At 43.8% G+C, this 19,477-nt stretch overlaps 1 protein-coding gene across 6 annotated transcripts in view; it reads right to left on the bottom strand.

Moving 5' to 3' along the window:
* Positions 1-1,453: 1,453 nt before the first annotated feature.
* The window catches only part of SYTL4 (synaptotagmin like 4), a 107,899-nt gene continuing 89,875 nt past the window's right edge, over positions 1,454-19,477 (bottom strand). For 5 of the 6 annotated variants that reach the window (XM_044234782.1, XM_044234779.1, XM_044234784.1 and 2 more), the window contains 12 exons: positions 18,639-18,740; positions 18,083-18,158; positions 17,637-17,727; positions 17,426-17,529; positions 16,524-16,616; positions 14,859-15,037; positions 14,473-14,575; positions 13,598-13,759; positions 8,347-8,455; positions 5,545-5,644; positions 4,586-4,794; positions 1,454-2,640 (listed from right to left, as the gene is read on the bottom strand). In XM_044234782.1, coding sequence (XP_044090717.1) covers positions 2,492-2,640; positions 4,586-4,794; positions 5,545-5,644; positions 8,347-8,455; positions 13,598-13,759; positions 14,473-14,575; positions 14,859-15,037; positions 16,524-16,616; positions 17,426-17,529; positions 17,637-17,727; positions 18,083-18,158; positions 18,639-18,740 — 1,477 coding nt within the window. In that variant the 3' untranslated portion in view covers positions 1,454-2,491. Of the gene's footprint in view, positions 2,641-4,355; positions 4,795-5,544; positions 5,645-8,346; positions 8,456-13,597; positions 13,760-14,472; positions 14,576-14,858; positions 15,038-16,523; positions 16,617-17,425; positions 17,530-17,636; positions 17,728-18,082; positions 18,159-18,638; positions 18,741-19,477 lie in introns of all 6 variants that reach the window. The other variant, XR_006382423.1, reaches the window with a different exon arrangement.

The raw sequence follows: 19,477 nt of genomic DNA, 5'->3' as shown, positions 1-19,477 counted from the left end.
TGAATCTTCACCCATAACACATATAACACCCTTGCAGGAAGTAGCACGATACAGTGGAATCAGACCTTGATTCAAAGGCCAACTCTGTTGTACGATAGTGGACTTGACTTTCCTCTTCTGTAAAAACGGAAATTTCTCTACTTCGTAAGGTGCTTGGAGAAATTAAGGAAATGACATACAATATGTCTAGCATAAAGCTTTGTACATAAAAGACATTCAATATATATTGATGTCTTTTTGCAAAAGAGGTCAAGAATCACTTGGGCTCTCCCTCAAAACCCAGGACCTTATTTCTGAGATGGGTTGCTTAGCATCTGTGTTATTTATTTCCCAAAACTAAATAATGGTAGAAGGGGTGAAGGGAAAAAGCCCTACCTCCTAGAGATATCGAAGGATCCAGAAAGAAACACAGCAGAGAACATCTTGCTTCCCCTGTGCACAGCTTTCTCCTTCTAGTGATAGGGGGCTAGAAAGCTCAAGAAGGAGTTCCTCTGGTACTTGAGAGAGAAAGAAAAGTGGTGCCAGTTTTAAGATGGTTTCTCAGGTCTCTCCCTAGATACCAAACACAAAGGTCAACAGGTCAGAGCTCAACAGAGGTATCAGGCAGCAACACAGGGAAAGGGAAATTTTCTTCCAATCAGTGCAGTGTATGCTTAGGGAAGGTATTTGTCTCTTTGGTTCTTTCCCATCAAGCCACTGAACAGCAACCTGCAGATCATGACCTGCAGTAAGTGAGGACATGAGAGAGAAAAGCCTCAGTTGAACTAACAAATGCAAACACTTGACAAGTGAGAAAGCTTTATTGAAGCACAATTACATTTCAGGGCATGGAGAACAAAGGAGCGAGTTACAGACGAGGATTCCAAATTATGATTTCCATTATAGCATCAAGCCATACCAAACAAACCTTTTAAAAAACATTCCTCCATTCGGCTCACCTATACAGTAGAAACCAGAGCAGCTGCCCTTGATCTAATGGCCCTTCTAGGAGAAATCAGCAGACTCTACCAAAGGGGATCTCTTCTCTGGTATAGACTCCTTTCACAAACAATTTTGTGTAGATACACTTGCAAGAATAAAAAGGTCCATTTGGTACAGTGAGTTTCAGAAAAGAAACTCAGGTCACTAGACCCTTCTTAGAAAGGTCTCAATGCATCACATCCACATTACATCTAGGTCATGTTTAGGAAACAACAGGAAAAATAGAAACTGAAGTCACTTCAAGAAGGAAGTCAGAATAACTAGGAGGTTCTCTGAACACATTCTCTTAGAGTACTAACAGTGCCCAGTCTGGACACTGAGCAGTTTACCTTTTTTTTTTTTTAAGATTTTACTTATTTATTTGAGATGAAGTGTGAGAAAGAGAGCACAAGCAGAGGGTAGGGGTAGAGGGAGAGGGAGAAGCAGGCTCCTCACTGAGCAGGGAGGCCAATGTGGGGTTTGATCCCAGAACCCCCAGATCATGACCTGAGCCGAAGGCAGATGCTTAACCAACTGAGCCACCCAGGCACCCCAACACTGGGCCAGTTTAGACAGTACTTGGCTAATATAGTACATAGACCATATTCTGTGTGGTACCACACCATGGTCACAAGCACTCAGAAAGATGTGGCACATGAAGGTGAAGATGTCTTTTATTAAAGAAATGAGGAGCTCTCCAACAACAGCTGTATCTGTATAAAATGCAAAAATGCAGCACAGGCTGGGAGACATTTCACTCTCAGCCAGTCGGGTCCTGTGAGACCACCGAGAAGCCCTTTGGGGCATGTCCATGACTCAGTCACTACCTAACTAAAGTGTTTTTTTTTCTAAAGCAGCTCCGTTTTAAGGGTCTGTTAAAGGTCTAGTGAAGGTGTCTGGAGCTGGAAGGAACTTGGGAATTTTCTTAGCATTTCAAAGGAAACCATGAGACCCAAGTGCTACAAAAACTGCTTAAGAACAAGAAGAGTTAAAAGCCAAGTTCCAGAAATTTATCAAGGTAAAAATGGAGTTAAAAACAGAAATTTGAAAGGAAGGGGGCAGACCTGTTCACCTCTCTCCCATCTTCTCTTACCTTTAGTAACCCAACCCTGCTTCCCAGAGCCTTGGCCTCAGCCCAGGCACACCTTCCAACACAGACCTGTATGAATGCCAAAGGTAGCCAGAGCTTCCTGGGGAAGGAGGAAAAGCAAGACAGGGGATTTTTTTAAAAAGCTTGTTTTAAAAGATTTTAAGTTAATTAAAGATCATAAGGATATACGCATGGACTCTGGAAATATACTAGATGAAGCACAAATAAAAAACATTTGGAACAGACCTTTACTCTTGAGCCTACTTCAGAAAAGGGAAAGAGTCTGCATGACTCTAGCATAATGAGAATTGTAGAAATACGTGTTTATACACACACACATACATAACACACAAACATACACACATTATAAATCTTTGCTCTTGGTTTCTTCATGTCCTCTGACTTGCCCTGGACAGGACTGGACCTTCAGAGGATGGGGACTCAAAGGCCCAGCTTCTGTTTGGCCATCGAGGAACGCAACTGCAGAGTCCCTTCTGCCCACGACCCTGGGTACTGTCGCATCTTCTGCCACAGGCTCACTTCTTCCCCAGTCGAGTCCATCCAGTCCACCACTTCCCCATTACTGATCCCTGAGGAGAAACACCAGAGGAGCAGCTGAACAGGGAACCCATGCCTCAGCCACCCTCCCCCCAGGAAAGAGGGGTTACATGGCAAGGGTAGCCATCCCACAAAAGATAGCATATTAGGGAGGTGGGTGGATGGGGATGGCGGTCCGGGAACTGCTCCCTAGTGACTTGGCAAGGCTGTCTCTGTGCTCCCGAGACTCAATCAAGAGACTTCAGATTGAAGAAATGAGACTCCAATGAGCACACGGTGGCTTCAGACCTCTCCTTCTGAGGCCATGACAGAGTTCTTATGTCTGACACCTCATGTCAGAGCTACTGCCTTTCTATCACCGTCAACTTGACAGGAAATTAAAAAAAAAAAAAAGAAGGTGGGGGTGTGAGGGGTGGGAGAAGCAGCAGCTAAACACCTTTTTTTCCTCTAGCTATAGACTCCAGGCCTGAGGTTCAGATTGGATGTGGCCTCATTCCTACTTCTTGTACATTCATTTTTTCAACAAACAATTATTGAGTACTTACCGTGTATCAGGTACTCTTTGAGGCTTCGGAGATACAGTGGTGAACAAAGAAAAAAAAGTCCTGCCTTATAGGCAGCTTACATTTGAATAGAGGAAACACAACATTTACAAGGAAGTCAAGAATATTCCAGACAGTGAGATAAGTGTCACGAAGTAACTAAAGAGGGTGGTCGGTGGTGCCTAGATTAGGGCCTCCTTTAGCTGGAATGGTCTGGGTACCTCTCCAAGGAGACATCTGAGTAGAACACTGAAGGATGGGAAGGAGCCAGAAAAAGGTTAACAACAATTGCAAAGGTTCTGAAGTTGGAATGAGCTTGGTATATTTGGAAAGCAGAAACAGTCATTGTGTTTGGAGCACAGGGAGCCAGCAGAAAAGTGATATAAGGATAGATTTTAAAGGAACAAAGGGTCCAGAATCTGGAGGGGCCTGTAAGAATGGCAAGAACTTTGGATTGTCTTCTAAGCACAGGAGTGAGCCACTGAAGGGTTTTAAGTGGGGGACTGATACGAACTTACTTGCATTTGTGAAAACCTCATTCTAGACACTTCGGGTTAAGTGCTTTATATGACTTCTTAATATACAAGTAGTATTTAAGGCTGCAGGCATGAAGAGACTGCAGAGAGGAAAAAGGATTCAAGACTAAGCCCTAAAAAACACCAGTATTTAGAGTTTGGGTAGACAATGAGAAAGCTCCAAAGACAAATGCAGAATCAGTAGAAGCTAAGTATTTCAAGAAAAAGGGAGGGATCAGCTAGGCTAAATCACATGAAAATTCTAGTAATATGAAAACAAAAGTCTATCATGAGCAACTGCTCAGTGGAGTGGTGAGACAGAAGCCAGATCACAGTAGACTGAGGAAGAGATGCGAGGAAGTAGAGACAATTCCTTTTAAGAAATTAAAAGGGGGGAATGTAGAGTCAAGAAAAGGTTAATTTCTGTTTCTTAAAGATTGGCAATATCAGAGCGTATCGGTTTTCTCCTCCAGTAGGGAGGTAGAGGGAATGAAAGTGATCAGACAGGAGAGAGAGAAGATTCCAAAAGCTTGAGGTTAAGAAGGTTAGGGTATGATCCAGAATACTTGGAAAGAGCATGGACTTTGCTAGAAAAGCCCCTCTTTTGCTACAACAGGATAGAAGACGGAAATTATCCGTACTGGTGCAGGTAGGTTTTTAGATTTTTTTGGTGGTAAGATGGCGGCATACCTGGCAATCAGGGTCCCATTCATGTGTACCCATTAACAGTGCATGAGCTCAGCCTTCCCCTGAGGCCTGCACATAGTAGGCACTCAGTCAATTGTGACCAGACGTTAACTGAAAGAAAAGAAGACTGCTTTTGCTATAGAGAGGCTCCGAAGGAAGGGCTACGTGTATATGAGGACTGAAAAATATGCAAGAGGCCTTTAAAATAGTCAGGACCGGAGACAGGCTCTCACCAGTGCCAACACCCAGCCTGACCCCGCCCAGGAAGTCATTGCTGGCCAGAGGCTCCCGGTCCCACACAGTCAGTTCCAGGCACATGTGTTGCAGATCTTCCAGCCTCACACCATTGTAGACAAATGTGTGGTTGTAGTGGGGATTCAGAGTCTTCTTCATCACGGGAGTTTTACGCTTACTGGCCTTGTTCCTCATGGGAAGGAGGTATCTGGCAGAGGGCAGGGAATAATCAACAACCTACTCAAAGCTGGCAAATACCTGTCTAAATCCCCCTTTCCCCTGGTGCAGGCCTAGCCCAGGGAGGGAGGTCGTCAGGCCGATGCTAGCACACACTCCCTCCTCCAGATATCCTGAAGCAGACTTCCCACTACCCCCACTGGATCATTCACCTGATTCAATTCCTTTAACCTGGAGAAAAAATTAATACAGTGTCATTAATAAACTCTTATCTATACTCAACCAAACATGGGTTTTAAATATTTGATTCCATTTCTCCTGGACAAGGTCCTCTTTCAAGAAAACCAACAGTCATTAACTATAGGCCTAGCCAACCATGATTTGCTAGAAAACATAATTCGGCAGGATGATCTATCATTGGGGCGAGGGGAGCTGGTGTTGCTTCAGTATTGTGGGGAGCACAGTCCTGAGTTCCTAAATCCTAACGGTCACGGGATATAGCTTTTGATTCAGGATTCATTATAATAAAGCCAAAGTCTGTATCAAAGGAAAAGTCCGGCCTGTCTGTCTACCACCACACTATAGCACAGTCCAAACTGAGCTCAGACCAGGACAAAGGTGGTTGTAGAGGTTTTCCCATTACCTATTTTCAGGAACAAAGTTGGCTGCTGGAGGCAGTGGGATATACAAGGATAATATCCACAGAGAAAGGTTAATTTGGGCTCCTCTCTGAGTTTCCTTGTCCCAGAACTGGTTAGTTTGGTGCTGGCCAGGGACTCACCCCTTGACAAAGCTGTCTGAAGTCCCTCCTGATTTGGCAGCCGTCAGGTTCTTGGCTTCTTTGATCCACACCTGGAGCTCTCCCCCTTCCCCACCTTTACCTGCAAGGGAGGTCAGCCATAACAAGTTGATCCCCTCCCCGCTTCAGATTTCTCTTGACCTTTGCCTACAGAGCACCTTCCATCCCTGGCTCCTGAAGGCAGCAGGCTCCATGACAACTGGCCCACATCTGACTTCCACTCTCAGGACCTAACACAGTGCCTGACTCAACTAGTAAGGACAAAAGTAGCAATAAATGCTTTTTAGAAAACTGGCTATTTGCCTGATTCTACATTAAGCATTTAATTGTCAAAGCAACAGTAGAAGGTATCTACTCTTATTCCTAATTTATAGATGGGAAAGTGGAGGCTTAGAGAAGTGAAGTTGCCTGATATTTGTTTAATGATTTTTAAAAAGGGAAATCCCCTACGTGTGTTCTTGATCCCATGCCCACTTTGCAGGATGCATCAGGCATCATCAATTTCAACCCCCACCTTCCATTTTTTTTAAGATTTTATTTATTTATTTGAGAGAGACAGCACAAGCCAGGGAGGAGAGGCAGAGGGAGAAGCAGACTCCCTGCTGAGCAGGGAGCTGGATAAAGGATTTCCTCGTAGGCCCCTGGGACCATGACCTGAGCCAAAGACAGATGCTTAACCCACTGAGCCACCCAGGAGCACACTCCACCACCACCACCCACCCCTGGCTTTTTAAAAGATTTCATTTATTTATTTGAGAGAGAGAGAGTATGTGTGAATGAGAGAGAGCAAAAGCCAGGGAGGCAGGAGAGGCAGAGGGAGAACCCACCTCCCATTTTTAATATCTCTTCTTCTACTAGTCCTGCTGCCTCAGTCTAAATATACACTAATCTCACCTCTTCTTTTGAAAATCCTTTAAAAAGTGTCACCTGGGTGACTCAGTTGGTTAAGTTGGTTAAGCCTTTGGCTTAAGTCATGATCCTGGGGTCCTGGGACTGAGCCCCATATTGGACTCTCTGCTTATCAGGGAGTCTGCTTCTCTGTCTCCCTCTGCCCCTCCCCTTCACTTATGCCCCCCTCCTTCTTAAAAGAAGAAAAGATCCTTTAAAAAGAAAATCTCCCTTTACCCCTACCTCTTTCTTTCACCATCAATTATCCTAAAAATAAAAAAAAAATTTTTAAAAAAAGAGTCCCAACATGGGGGCTTAAGTGGGTAGGAGAAGAATCCATGAAACAAGATGGGATAGGGAGGGAGACAAACCATAAGTGACTCTTAACCTCACGAAACAAACTGTTGGTTGCTGGGGGGAGGGGGGTTGGGAGAAGAGGGGTAGGGTTATGGACATTGGGGAGGGTATGTGCTTTTGGGTAAATTGGAAGTGGAGGTGAACCATGAGAGACTATGGACTCTGAAAAACAATCTGAGGGGTTTGAAGTGGCGGGGGGGGGTGGGAGGTTGGGGTACCAGGTGGCGGGTATTATAGAGGGCACGGCTTGCATGGAGCACTGGGTGTGGTGAAAAAATAATGAATACTGTTTTTCTGAAAATAAATAAATTGGAAAAAAAATAAATAAATGCATGAAATGTGAAAAAAAGAGTCCCCACTCACTACTTCTAATTCTTTGCTTTATTCACTCAGCCTAGTTTCTGGTGAAAGCTGGCTTCTGCTTCCACTAACCCAGTGAAAAGACAACCTAACGCTGATGAGCCATGTCTTCCCGGTCCTCACCGGCCTGACATCCCAGTTGTATTTCAACACTATTAACAACCTCTGCTCTTTTCTTCTGCAAGCTCTTTCCTAAAATAACCCTCTACCTCATTAGCTTTCTGTCCTCTCTTCATCCTTTAAAGTGTTGCTCTTTCCTACGGTCCGATCCTTGCTTCTCTTCTCTAGTCATCCCACACACCCTTGCTGGGGGTCTTGTTGAACCCCGTATCCTATGGATTAGACCCTGCAACAGTTTTTCCAAGAACTTTGGCTTCCCATTGCACCAATGGGTCAAACTCAACTCCTTACTGTTATGTTCAAAGCCCTTCTCAGTTAGGCAACTGCAGCTCCACTCCCCCATATACAAACCATAACCCCAGCACCACCAAAAAAAGGAGTTCACTACCTCACACTTTACAGCCAACCCCACATTTACCATGCCTTTTTAAAACCTTTCCTCTTGCTATCTCTTCTGGAACTGCTCTTCTCACCCCATCCTCTTCTGAAGTCCAGTTTCATCCTTACTTCCTCTTTCGAGTTCTCCCCAAATGTAACCAGAGAGAGTTCATCACTCCTGTATCTGTGCTCTTTCAACATATGACTGTCGTCCTCACTACACTAAGCTTCTCTAGGGAGGGCAAACATGTCTTATTCATCTACATGTCCCTAATCACTGGCACAGCGCCTGGTGTGTTCATTTACTCTGCCTTGACCTTTAACTTCCTGTCCCTCACATTTCACCACCCCGTGCAACCACCCTTTCTCACCCCCAAAGTTTCTGTTCTAATCTGCCCTCTTAATAGCTTGCTATACCTGCACTGATACCAAGTCAGTTTAATGGCCTAAAAAAAAAATGAGTGCCAATGCTAAGATATTCCCTTCTGGTTGAAAATGATGCAGAAAAGTCTTTCTTAGTAAAGGAATCTTCCCTAGAAGATGATCCAAGGAGCATCTCAATCTTGTCTCACCAACAGAGCTGACAACCAGCTGCACTATCTCACACATGCCCTGTACGGAACACCAAGGACTAAATCCAGAAAACCTCCCCACCCACCCACCCCCCAAAAAAAAACTCACTCTTTTTCCGGTCACCTCCAACAGGGAGTTTGGAGGTGGGGATGTATTTCAATGAAACCACCAACTCGCCTTTGTGTGACGGCAAGCCAGTCAGGGACTCAGCACTGATCTGAAACACAGGGAAACCCGACAGGTCAAGCGGGGCTTCTCAGGAGTTGTTGGGACCTCTTGCTGAGGAGATTCGAAAATTGACCCCTAGAACAGCTTCATGACATGAGAGAATCCTCCTTATGGATACAATCCAGGGTACCTAGTCCATGGCAGCCACAGGATTCTAAGGCAGTTCCTTCAGAAGGAGCTGGAGAAAAAACAGTGAAGTTCTTCTGCAATGCCCACTGTTTTGCTACTTGGGGGACACACTGACTAGATTCCAAATGCCCTCAAAGGTCTTCCAGTGAAGTTGCCACACAGATTCACAGGCGACGGATACCATGATGAGGAATCTTGCTACCAACATTGTTAGTAAAAGCCAAAAAGTGGAACAACCTAAATGTTGATCAATACAGAAAAGGTTAAGTGAGCGATTTTAATGCCCGCAGATGGCGTCTGGATTACAGCATGCAATCATCAAAAAGAACCCAGGGAATCCATACATGCTGACTGAGAAGGATACCCAAGCCATACTAGTAAGTCAACAAAGCAAAATGCAGAAAAAGTATCCTGCTTATATTGACATATGTTCATGTTTGTACATGTGAATATGTATGTATGTAAATAATGATAATTATCACTTATATAGTACTTACTATGTTATAAGTATTTTAAGTATATCATTTTGTGTCATCCTTAAGATTACACATAGGTATGACACTATAGGTACTATTAGCCCCATGTTATAGATTATGGAACAGAGAGGTTAAGTAACTTGCCCAAGGTTACACAATTAGCAAATGGCAGAGGCAGGATTCAGATTCAGATAGACTAGCTCCAGAGTCTATGCTTTTAACCACTATACTACACTGCAGATTCAGATAGACTAGCTCCAGAGTCTATGCTTTTAACCACTATACTACACTGCAGAGGATAAATTTATATCTTTTTCTCCTGACCAAAAAAAAAAAGAAAGAAAGAAAAAGAAAAACCCTGAAGGATACATACAAACCTAACACTTGTTTATTCTCCAGAGAGGAGTGGACTGGGGAAAGGAAAGGGGGCTTTCACTTTTGCCTGTGTGTGTGTGTGTGTGTACATATATATATATATATATATATATATATATATATATATACAGTCATTTTCAAGAGAATGGTATGTATTGCTTGTATGACTTTCCAAGATAAAAAGTTTTTTTTTTTTTTTCTTTAAAGAGAGCTTGCAGAGATTTGAAGGCTAGGTGGAACTCTGCTGCTTAGTGTAAGGGTCTGCCCCTCCCAGAGGAACTTGCTTGTGGACCCTGAATGTAAGGGTGGGGCAGACTGAGTGGAGACATCCAATCAGTGAGGCGTATGTATATCCACTGGGGAAACTGGAATTCAATTGGCTGCCTGTGTGGGGGCGGGGCTCAGCCACCCCCATAAAGGTTGCTCTGCCAGGCTGTCAGGGGCTGCTGCTGCAGGAGAGCGGTGGAGTCGCGGGAGAGTCGACGGAGAGCGACGCGGACCCGAGCCGCCCCCTGCAGTCTCCAGCCTCCAGCGGCCCGGAGCCACCGCCTGCAGCCTCTAGCCGCCTGAGGCCCAGCCTCCGGCGGCCCCGAGCCACCGCCTGCAGTCTCCAGCCGCCTGCAGCTTCCAGCTTCTGGCGGTCCTGTCTCCCGCAGCCCCAAGCCGCCGCCCGCAGCTTCCAGCCTCCGGCGGCCTCGAGCCGCCGCCCGCAGCTTCGAGCCGCCGCCTACAGCCTGCAGCCCCGCGAGCTGCCGAGACCCTAGTGGTCCAGCGGTCAGCGGTCCCGATGCCTACATCCCCTGGACGCCAGCGGTCGGCGGTCCTGACACCTGCAGCCCCTAGACGCCAGCGGTCCCAAGGCGCAAGCAGCCCTGAGATGCCAACGGCTCCTAGACACCAGCAGCCTCGCCGCAAAATGCCTTGCCACCCCGAACCACAAGTGGCCTTGTCTGCAGTGGTGGCTTCCTCCGGGTGGAAGCCTGGTCAGAGTAGCATCGTGGGGAGCAGAGTCTGTGTCATCTGGGTTGTCCTCCTTGTCATTGTTGCTGTCATTGTTGCTTCTTCGTCGTTGGGAGTGGCCTCATCCAGGAAGTGGTCTTGTCTAGAACGGCCTCTTCTTGGGAGTGGCGTTGTCCGGGGAGCAACTTCATTGAGCAGTGGCCTTATCTTGGGAGTGGCCTCTTCTTGGGAACAGCTCCAATCATGGAGCGGCCTCATCTGTGGAGCAGCAGCGTCATCCAGAGTGGCCTTCTTGGAAGTGACCTTGTTGGGATCATCGTCACCGCCTTTTCGTAAGAGGTAGCTCTGACCGGTCGTTTGATTCCTGATGCTTGGCGCGAAATAAAGTTTTGCTTGACCTTCGCTTTGTATCAGTCTCGTTCCTTTGATCACGGACCCTAACACTAAGATTTGAGCATGCCACAATTTCTAATTTTATCTGTACATTACTTTTGATAAACAGCTGTCTCTACCACTAGAACCTAAATGGCAGGAGGACAGGAATCACCCTAGTTTTGCTCGGCCTAGTAGGCCTGACACTTAGCCAAGTACCTGGCACACAGTAGGTGCTCCACAAATATTTACTGAATGAGTGTAAGAATAAAGGAATGAATATCTGGAATGAGCAGCAAGTGGCCTATTGTCTTTGGCTGTTGGTACCAGAACTGCTTCACTCTATTGGCTCTCTGGGCTTGATTCTGTTCTTTACTTTTTGGTATCCAGATCATAAGCTGGTACAGACCAGACTTGCCCTTTCACCTGCCTGTGTTCACTGGGGCTCCTCTCACCTAGGTCCTCACCATGGAGTATACCAATGCCGGGAAGGCATAATTCCCACTGGCTTAGAAGAATGTACCACACACCCAGATGCACAGTTTAGTGTATGGGAGAGATACAAAAGAATAGGAAGGTGGAGGCCAGGAAGAGAACGGGAGCTGAATGGGAGCAAATGGATTGCTGGGCGGGGTGGGGGGGATAGATCAGAGGCAATAAATGTAGTGTTTTAAGTTAAAATAGATATGTAATGCCAGAGTGGACTTTTTATTGTTTATAAATATCTACACAACTTATTCATTTCCAGATTGTGAACTTCAGTAGACTCTTAAAACTGGGGTTTAGCCTTTGCTAGAAACTGGTGTGTTTTTTCAGTAGCATATTTCTATTCTAGCTCAAAATAATTGCAAAGAGCAAATATCTCCATCTTAATGCAGTTTTTTTTCTTTTGATGTAAGACACTTTTATTGGAAGTAGTTCATAATGGTTTAGGGTGACATTTCCAGTATCATTATATCAACCATAAGCCCCTGAGAGAATGAGTCACGTGGAGATGCTTAAGAAATTCTACATCTCTGGGGTGCCTGGGTGGTTCAGTAAGTTAGACATCTGCCCTCGGCTCAGGTCATGATCCTGGGGTCCTGGGATCAAGCCTCATCCGGCCCCACACCCATTAAGGAGTCTGCTTCTCCCTCTCCCTTTGCCCCTCCCCCAGCTTGTGTTCACATGCACACTCACTCTCTTTTTTTCTCTCCCTCTCCTTCTCAAATAAATAAAATGTTTTTAAAAAGGAGAAAGATTCTATATTTCCAATAATATGCTATTGATTGGTGATAATTGCTTTCCTGTCTTTATTAGTATTTAAAGGGGCAGATTTAACATTGTTAATATTTTTTATGGAAGTAGCTATCAAAATATTGCATGACTGACTCAGCAATTCTACCACCAGAAACTTCTCCTACATCACATTCACATAAGAAGGTGAAGATATAGTACAGCATAGTTTTAACAGCAAAAAAAGCCAACAATTTATAATACAGGCACATGAAAGAACAGTATATAGCAATGAAAATGAGACAGATATGAAGTGATGACAGAGAAAGATGTCCATGATAAATAATGAATTGTCAAATGAAAAAATCAAGATATACGTACATGATGAGGTTCATATAAGCCTAGTTGTATAAAAAGGAAAAAATATAAATCCCTACATGCATATTCATGCTGCTCAATATAAAATCTCTATAAAGATATCCAAGTAGTTGATAATAGTGCTTTTTTCTAGGGAATGGAATGTACTTTTCTTTTTATATACTTCTATGTCATTGCAATTTCCAACCGCAAGCACACAAATCCTCTTATTCCTAATTTTTAAAATAAGCAGTATATATAGACATGGTAAAAAGTTCAAACGTTCTAAAAAAGCACACAGAGAAAACTAAATTGCTCTCTCACCTCAGTCTCTCTTCCCAGAGGCAGCCACTGCTACTAGTTTCCTATATTTCTTTTCAAAAATAGTCTATGCACCATGTCCTATTTTTAGCATTGAAAATGCTAGTGTATGCATCAAAAACTAATGATGTGCTATATGTTGGTTAATTGAAAATAACAATTAAAAAGGAAAACGTTAGTGAAAACAAAAAGTTTACCAAGGAACCTTGCCATCAAACAGTCCAGATCATCAAGAAATCCTAACTCTGTTTTAGCAATTTAATCTTAACCGGAATGATAATAACCTACTGAATGCCCATTAGGTACCAGGCATTGCTTGGCCCTTTGTGGACAAGCCTGCAAAAGAGGAATATTATTATGATCTCCATTTTGTAGATGAATAAACTGAGAGTCACAGAAGTTAAGTGATTTACCTAAGTTATTTTATAACAGGGGTGACTTACCTAGTTGGCAAATCCTGGCCTGCACTCAAATCCCAGGCGCAATTTTGGACATTGTTACAATCCTGCCTGAGGTGCCATCACCAAAATAAAATTTTCCCTGGCTTGAGTGACAAAGAGCACAATTAGGACTCCCTGAATTGTTGTATTTTCCACTTCTTTAGTGAAAAGAGGAGATTGGAAAAGAAGTGATTAGGAGATACCCAGAAGGTTAGCTTGGACAAGAGGTGCAAGTTAGGATGCTAGGATATGCCCAGCCTCCGGAATGTTATGAGGCAAAGCTTGACACACACATGAAAGACTTTTCAATGGAAAACCATGGCTTCATCCTTTGCCTGGCCTACAAGGAGATAACACCTTCGACATGCAAGTGCCTCTGAAGTTACGGTCAAACTCATTCGAAGACACTACCAACAGGTAGCAGCAGAGGTCCCTGCAGTGCTACCTCGGATTCAACCTGAGTAAGGAGTTGTTAAAGAAGACTACCTTTCTGTGTAAAGGGAGGCAATGATCCAGTTTCTTGTCAAGCTTCCAGGAATCCATCTGGACCTCTGCCTCTCCAAGGAAAGTGTTTCTGCCAAAACGACCATGATGCCAAACTGAGAACTGCAAAGTCCTCTGGGCCAGAAGAGATTCTGGGATCTCATACTGCGAAAGAAAGAAGCCCAAGATGATTAGTTCATGGTAATTCCTCAGAAAAGATTATTCCGAAATCTGAGCAACCACATCCTGAATGCCAAATTACTATGGTCCCTAAGTGCTTTGAGTTTCCTCAAAGCCTTCACTTACCCTCCATTTCACGAAAATCTTCCACATTCTATGGTAGGACCTGGAAACTTAATTTTTCCTTGACTGGGTGCAAGAACAACGGAATCTTCAAAACAGACTGCCACAGAAACTTCTGATCCCAAATGACTTTTTAAAAGGAGATTTGTGGTGGCAGCTGGGTGGCTCAGTCAGTTAAACATCTGCCTTCAGCTCAGGTCATGATCCCAAGGTCCTGGGATCAAACCCCTGCATTCAGGCCTCCCTGCTCAGCAGAGAGCCTGCTTCTCTCTCTGCCCCCTCCCCTGACTCATGAGCTCTCTCTCTCTCTCAAATACATAAAATCTTTAAAAAATAAAATAAAATGAGATTTGTGGTCACATGACTCTCCAATTTCACAACAATGCAAAAAAGTCAGAACACTTTTGTTCTCTTCTCTGAGGGGTTAGTATGTGAACAGATGCCCATGGTCTACCTTCAGACACACACGTGGCCACAGAAAACCATATCACCCAGCCTTGCCCTGCAGCAGAGGAATCGCTATGGCTCAGTACACGAGACAGAACACGTTCTACTCTTGGGATCTAGATACATACTCTGAGGGTCTCATCATACAGTGGATTGATGGTGTCCCTCTTGATGCTGGTTTTTCTTTTTCCTTGGCGGGACTTGTCAGGCAGAAGATAAGTCTTCACATATCTAGAAATTAAGGAGAGTATGGAGTCATTTGTTGTTTTTTCTCAAGCCCATTCTTCTCTGCTCTCCATATACAGGTGCCATCATGAAATGAAAATGCCATAGCAAGCCCTCTTAGACTTCTAGCATGTTCCTAGTCCTTGTCCCTTTCCCACATCTCCCCATGCCACTCTCAAATACACCTCATCTGACCAGGAAGTGATAACCTCAGTTCAAGAGTGCCCACACAGATGCCAGGGTCCAAGCTCTCGTCTCTGAGAATCAGTCAGGTTCCAGAAGCACTCACGGGTTAGAGTGCTTCTTAGCTTCATCTGCATAGGCCAGCTGGTGGCACTCCTTCACATGGATGACCAGAGTCTGTGTTTGCTGCTCATACTTCAGGGAAAAGGCAATCTTGCCCGTCACAAAGATGTTGCCGAAGTCACCAGCTTCACTATAGATGCTTGTCATGCTGCCAATTGTACTCTGCAGATAAAGTGCCCACAGACGTCTGGCAAATAATCGCCCTTCCCACATTGCTCACATCTTCCCTTACAACAAAGCCATAGTCACTGAACAAAACAAAATCTTCAGAAGCCCCAGAGGATGAGACAGTGCATAGCACGTTTGCAACTGCTAAGCTTAATAATCAGTTCATGGCTCACCTGAGCTCTTAGCTTCTCTTCTTCCCCTCTTTTTAAAAATTTTATTTTTAGTTTTCACCTGTCCCAGAAGGTAGACAAGGAGTACGGGTAAGATGAAACTATGTTTCTGGTCATGTTATATATGCTAACATGTTGACTAGCAGGGGCCAGTTACTAATTAAAACAAAGTACCTTAATTATCTGTGGGTTTCTTTTTTATTTAAATTTTAGTGAACATCCAATGCAATATTGGCTTCTGGAGTAGAGTTCAGTGATTCATCACATACAAATAATACCCAGTGCTCATCACAACAAGTGCCCTCTGTAATACCCATCAACCATCTAGCCCATCCACCACCCACCTCCCTCCACTGACCCTCAGTTTGTTCTCTATCTTTTAGAGTCCCTTATGGCTTGTTTCCCTCTCTCCTTTTTTTCCCTTTTCCCTCTTGCCATATGTTCATCTGTTTTGTTTCTTAAATTCCACATCTGAGTGAGATCTATGGTATTTGTCTTTCTGTGAGCTACTTAATTTCACTCAGCATAATACACTCTAGCTCCATCCATGTTGTCGCAAATGGCAAAATTTCATTTTTTCATGGCTGAGTAATATTCCATTGTGTGTGTGTTTCTCTGTGTGTCTGTGTCTGTAGGTTTCTTTTACCTGCCTTAGCCCTATTAAGACCTACAGAAAAAAGTTATTATGTCAGATTTGGGGGGGAAATCCCACCAGAGGTGAAAAGACTTCTTCCTCTCAGGTAGGAATCAGCTCTGTAAGCCTGCCATTCTATTCCTGTGTGGGAGTAGTTTCTGACTCTCTGTCTGCCCCCTAAACACCAATTTTCATAGTTATGACAGAACCAGGCCCTAATTCTTAAATGTGCCTTTAACTTCATGATTCTGATTGATATTTCTGCTCTTCAGTCATACCGTGATGCCAATTAACCCTGCCAGGGCCCCTCTCATGACAATGCTCATAAATGTGAGATTTGGAGTAGACGCTGATGAAGAAATATTACCTTGCTCACTTCAGTCCTCTTATCTTTTTAGGGAAGTCATGGTTTACTGTTCACAAACCTATGATCAAGAACATCTCTAGCCCAAATTGCTTAATTACCTAACTATTTCCAGGGCAGAGGCCGAGGAAAGTTACCTAGCTGTGCCCTACGCAACTATGGTCTAAACTGAGGATATGAACAGACAAATGCATCTCACTCACCTGGAAAGAGAGACTAGGATGATTTCCCCAGGTCCTGAGTCTGCTCTAGAGAGATACTTCTTTCATTCTTGGTACCCCAACATGTCTGTAGCCACAGAATAGAACTTACCATGGAGGAACCACTTCGCATGCTGCTTCTGGCTAGCTTCTGGCGATGCAGCTTCACCAGATGGTCAATGTCTTCTTCTTCCTCTTCCTCTTCCTAGAACAGTAAATATAGATTCAGAGTTAATAAAGTCAGAACAAGTTCAAAGACTAATAAACTTCCTTGAGTGGGAGCCATAATTATTGCTCATCTCTGAGGTGTCATGTGCACATGCATGCACATTATCCTTATTTTAGGTCTCCCATTTCAGGCTTCAAAACTATATCCCCCCTGATATGAGGAAGTGGTGATGCAACATGGGGGCTTAAGTGGGTAGGAGAAGAATAAATGAAACAAGATGGGATTGGGAGGGAGACAAACCATAAGTGACTCTTAATCTCACAAAACAAACTGAGGGTTGCTGGGGGGAGGGGGGTTGGGAGAAGGGGGTTGGGGTTATGGACATTGGGGAGGGTATGTGCTTTGGTGAGTGCTGTGAAGTGTGTAAACCTGGCAATTCACAGACCTGTACCCCTGGGGATAAAAATATATGTTTATAAAAAATAAAAAAATTTATTAAAAAAAACTATATTCCCACCATCTTTCTCCAATCTCCAAAGAACAAGATAAGAATATCTCTTTCCCATTCGACTGCCCCAATCCAAACATCCCTTTACATTTTTATCAAAGTAAGTATTTGAGCTCCCAACTACATATCAAGCAATGTATTAGGAGATAAAGAGAGAGTGAGGACAATCTTTTTCTTTAAGGAATTCAGCAACCAGATTTACTTTAGGCATTTGGAGGAATCAAGATTCATGTTGCCTTTTCCTAAAGAATTAAACAGGTTGATTAAGAGTATCGAGTACTAAGGTCAGCTCTAGATTTATACAGTTTCATATAGTGACAAATACAAGGGCACTTACCATATCTACACTGAGGCCTGGGACAGATTTGCTTCTGTCTCCCAAGGAGCCATTTTCATGTCCCACATCTTCCGGGCGAAGATCAATCACAGATTTAGTATATTCTGAATGGAAGACCAAAAACCCAAATAAGAGACCTACTCTTTTTCATACCAAGAACACATTCAGGTACATAGGACTTTAATCTCAAAGGCCATAAAGGGAAACCTACCTGAAGGCCTGAGGATTTTTCTGGTGTTCTTCTTAAATATCATTTCACCCTCATCAATAGATACCATGTTTTGACCCCCAGGCTGAGTTTCCTAGGAAGGATTAAAGGCAAGGAAATGGAAAAGGACTGTAGGGTAGGTGGAAGAATAGAGAAAGAGAAAAGAGCCTTAAGAAGAACAAGGCTCAGATCTTTGTTAAACCATACAAAGTTAAAGGAAAGATTAATTTAACCTTAGGAATTTAATTTAATCCTAGGAAGTAATACGAAACATATTTTCTCGTGTTTTAACCAAAACCTTAAGTGCTCCCAAGTGAATCTGAACTGAAATTTGTTTCGTTGAATTCTTGATGTAAACTGCTCCTGAGAAGGGAGAAAGAAAGCAAAAAGAGAGAGAGAGAGGATGAGAGAGAGAAACTGATCCCAACTGACCAGTAACTAAAGCTTACCTTTTCCACTTGAGATGCAGGGGCAGACATCTTCTTCCATTCCGGAAATAGGCCAGATTTATCCAGAGAGTCTCTCCTGGAGGTAGATATAGAAGTTATAACAAAATCACTTCCTTACCTTCCCTGTCTATGGAAGCTCTATGGAAGGAGATCCACTGGCTTGGGGTCACTGTAGTAACCAAATCTAGAAGGTAATAACCCACATCTGATTTGTCTTGAAGGAATGCAGACAATCAGATAAGCAACTTTGCACAAACACACTCACTCTCCTATTCCTAAGGGACATCAGGAACAGTTGCTACTGGTCCAAGAAGACTCCTTCAAGATGCAGCAGCCTGTGGAAATTAGTGTGCCCTAGAAGGCTGTGCTCAGAGCCAACAGTGGATGTACTACTGACAAGACTTGTGGTGAGGTCAGAGAAAATACTTCATTTGACCTGCTGAGGACAGAAGTCAGCCACAGTGGAGCTACATTACCAGGAGCCCTGCATCCTGAACCAGACAACAAAATGGAGACTTGGGGTAAGTGGGGGTACAGGGACTCAAAGGGGTTTCACCTTGTCAGGCTATCCGAGTCAGCTGTGTAGCTATCCAGACTCTCACTCTCGGCCTCCAGCGCACTCCTTCCGCTTTTTGGCTTGGGCACTTCAAACAGCACACTAGAATAAAAACCAAGAACCGATATGTAGAGGAAATGGACTCTCCTGCTGGGAGTCAGGCTTCCTTCCAGCCCATTCATACTGGTAGCCCGAGTGATCTAAGATAAATATCTGAGTACACTTAGAAAACTGTCCAGCAGTTCCTCCTTGCTGTTGGGATTGAGTTCAAACTCCTCACCATGGCAAGACAACCCTTGGGATTTTGCCCCCTGCTCATTTCTCCAGACCCATCTCCACCCTCCTTGTACTTTATGTTTTCAGAATGATTAAGATCTTTTGGTTCCTTGAATATGCCAAAGTTCTTCCTTTTACTCTTTTCTCTGCCTGGGGTGTTCTTTTCACGATGACCATTTTCCTAACCTGGCTAAATCAACTCCTTCTTCAGGTCTTTCCTTCTATGTTAATTCCTCTAGATGTCTCTATGTCCCCACTGCAAGTCTGGGTTAGTAACCTTCCTATATGCTCCCAAAGGGCCCTGATTTCTTAGTAGCAGTCATCACATATGTAATTATCTATGTCTTTTAAACAAATTATTTAATTTACCCAATAATTGAAACAAATGACTTATTTACTGTTTTTCTCCTCCATTAGACTAAGTTCTCTGAAATCAGTAACCACATATCTTGTTCACTGCTGTGTTCCCAATGCCTACAAGAAAAACCACCTTACAGGGGGCACTCCTGTATTTGTTGACTGAATCCCCTCAGTGGGGCTTAAAGTAGACACATAAATAAGAA

This window comes from Neovison vison, chromosome X (genome assembly GCF_020171115.1).
Source record: "Neovison vison isolate M4711 chromosome X, ASM_NN_V1, whole genome shotgun sequence".
In the NCBI taxonomy this organism is placed as follows: domain Eukaryota; kingdom Metazoa; phylum Chordata; class Mammalia; order Carnivora; family Mustelidae; genus Neogale; species Neogale vison.
Note: the sequence above shows the minus strand (reverse complement) of the source record. Positions and strands in the feature narration are given on the sequence as shown.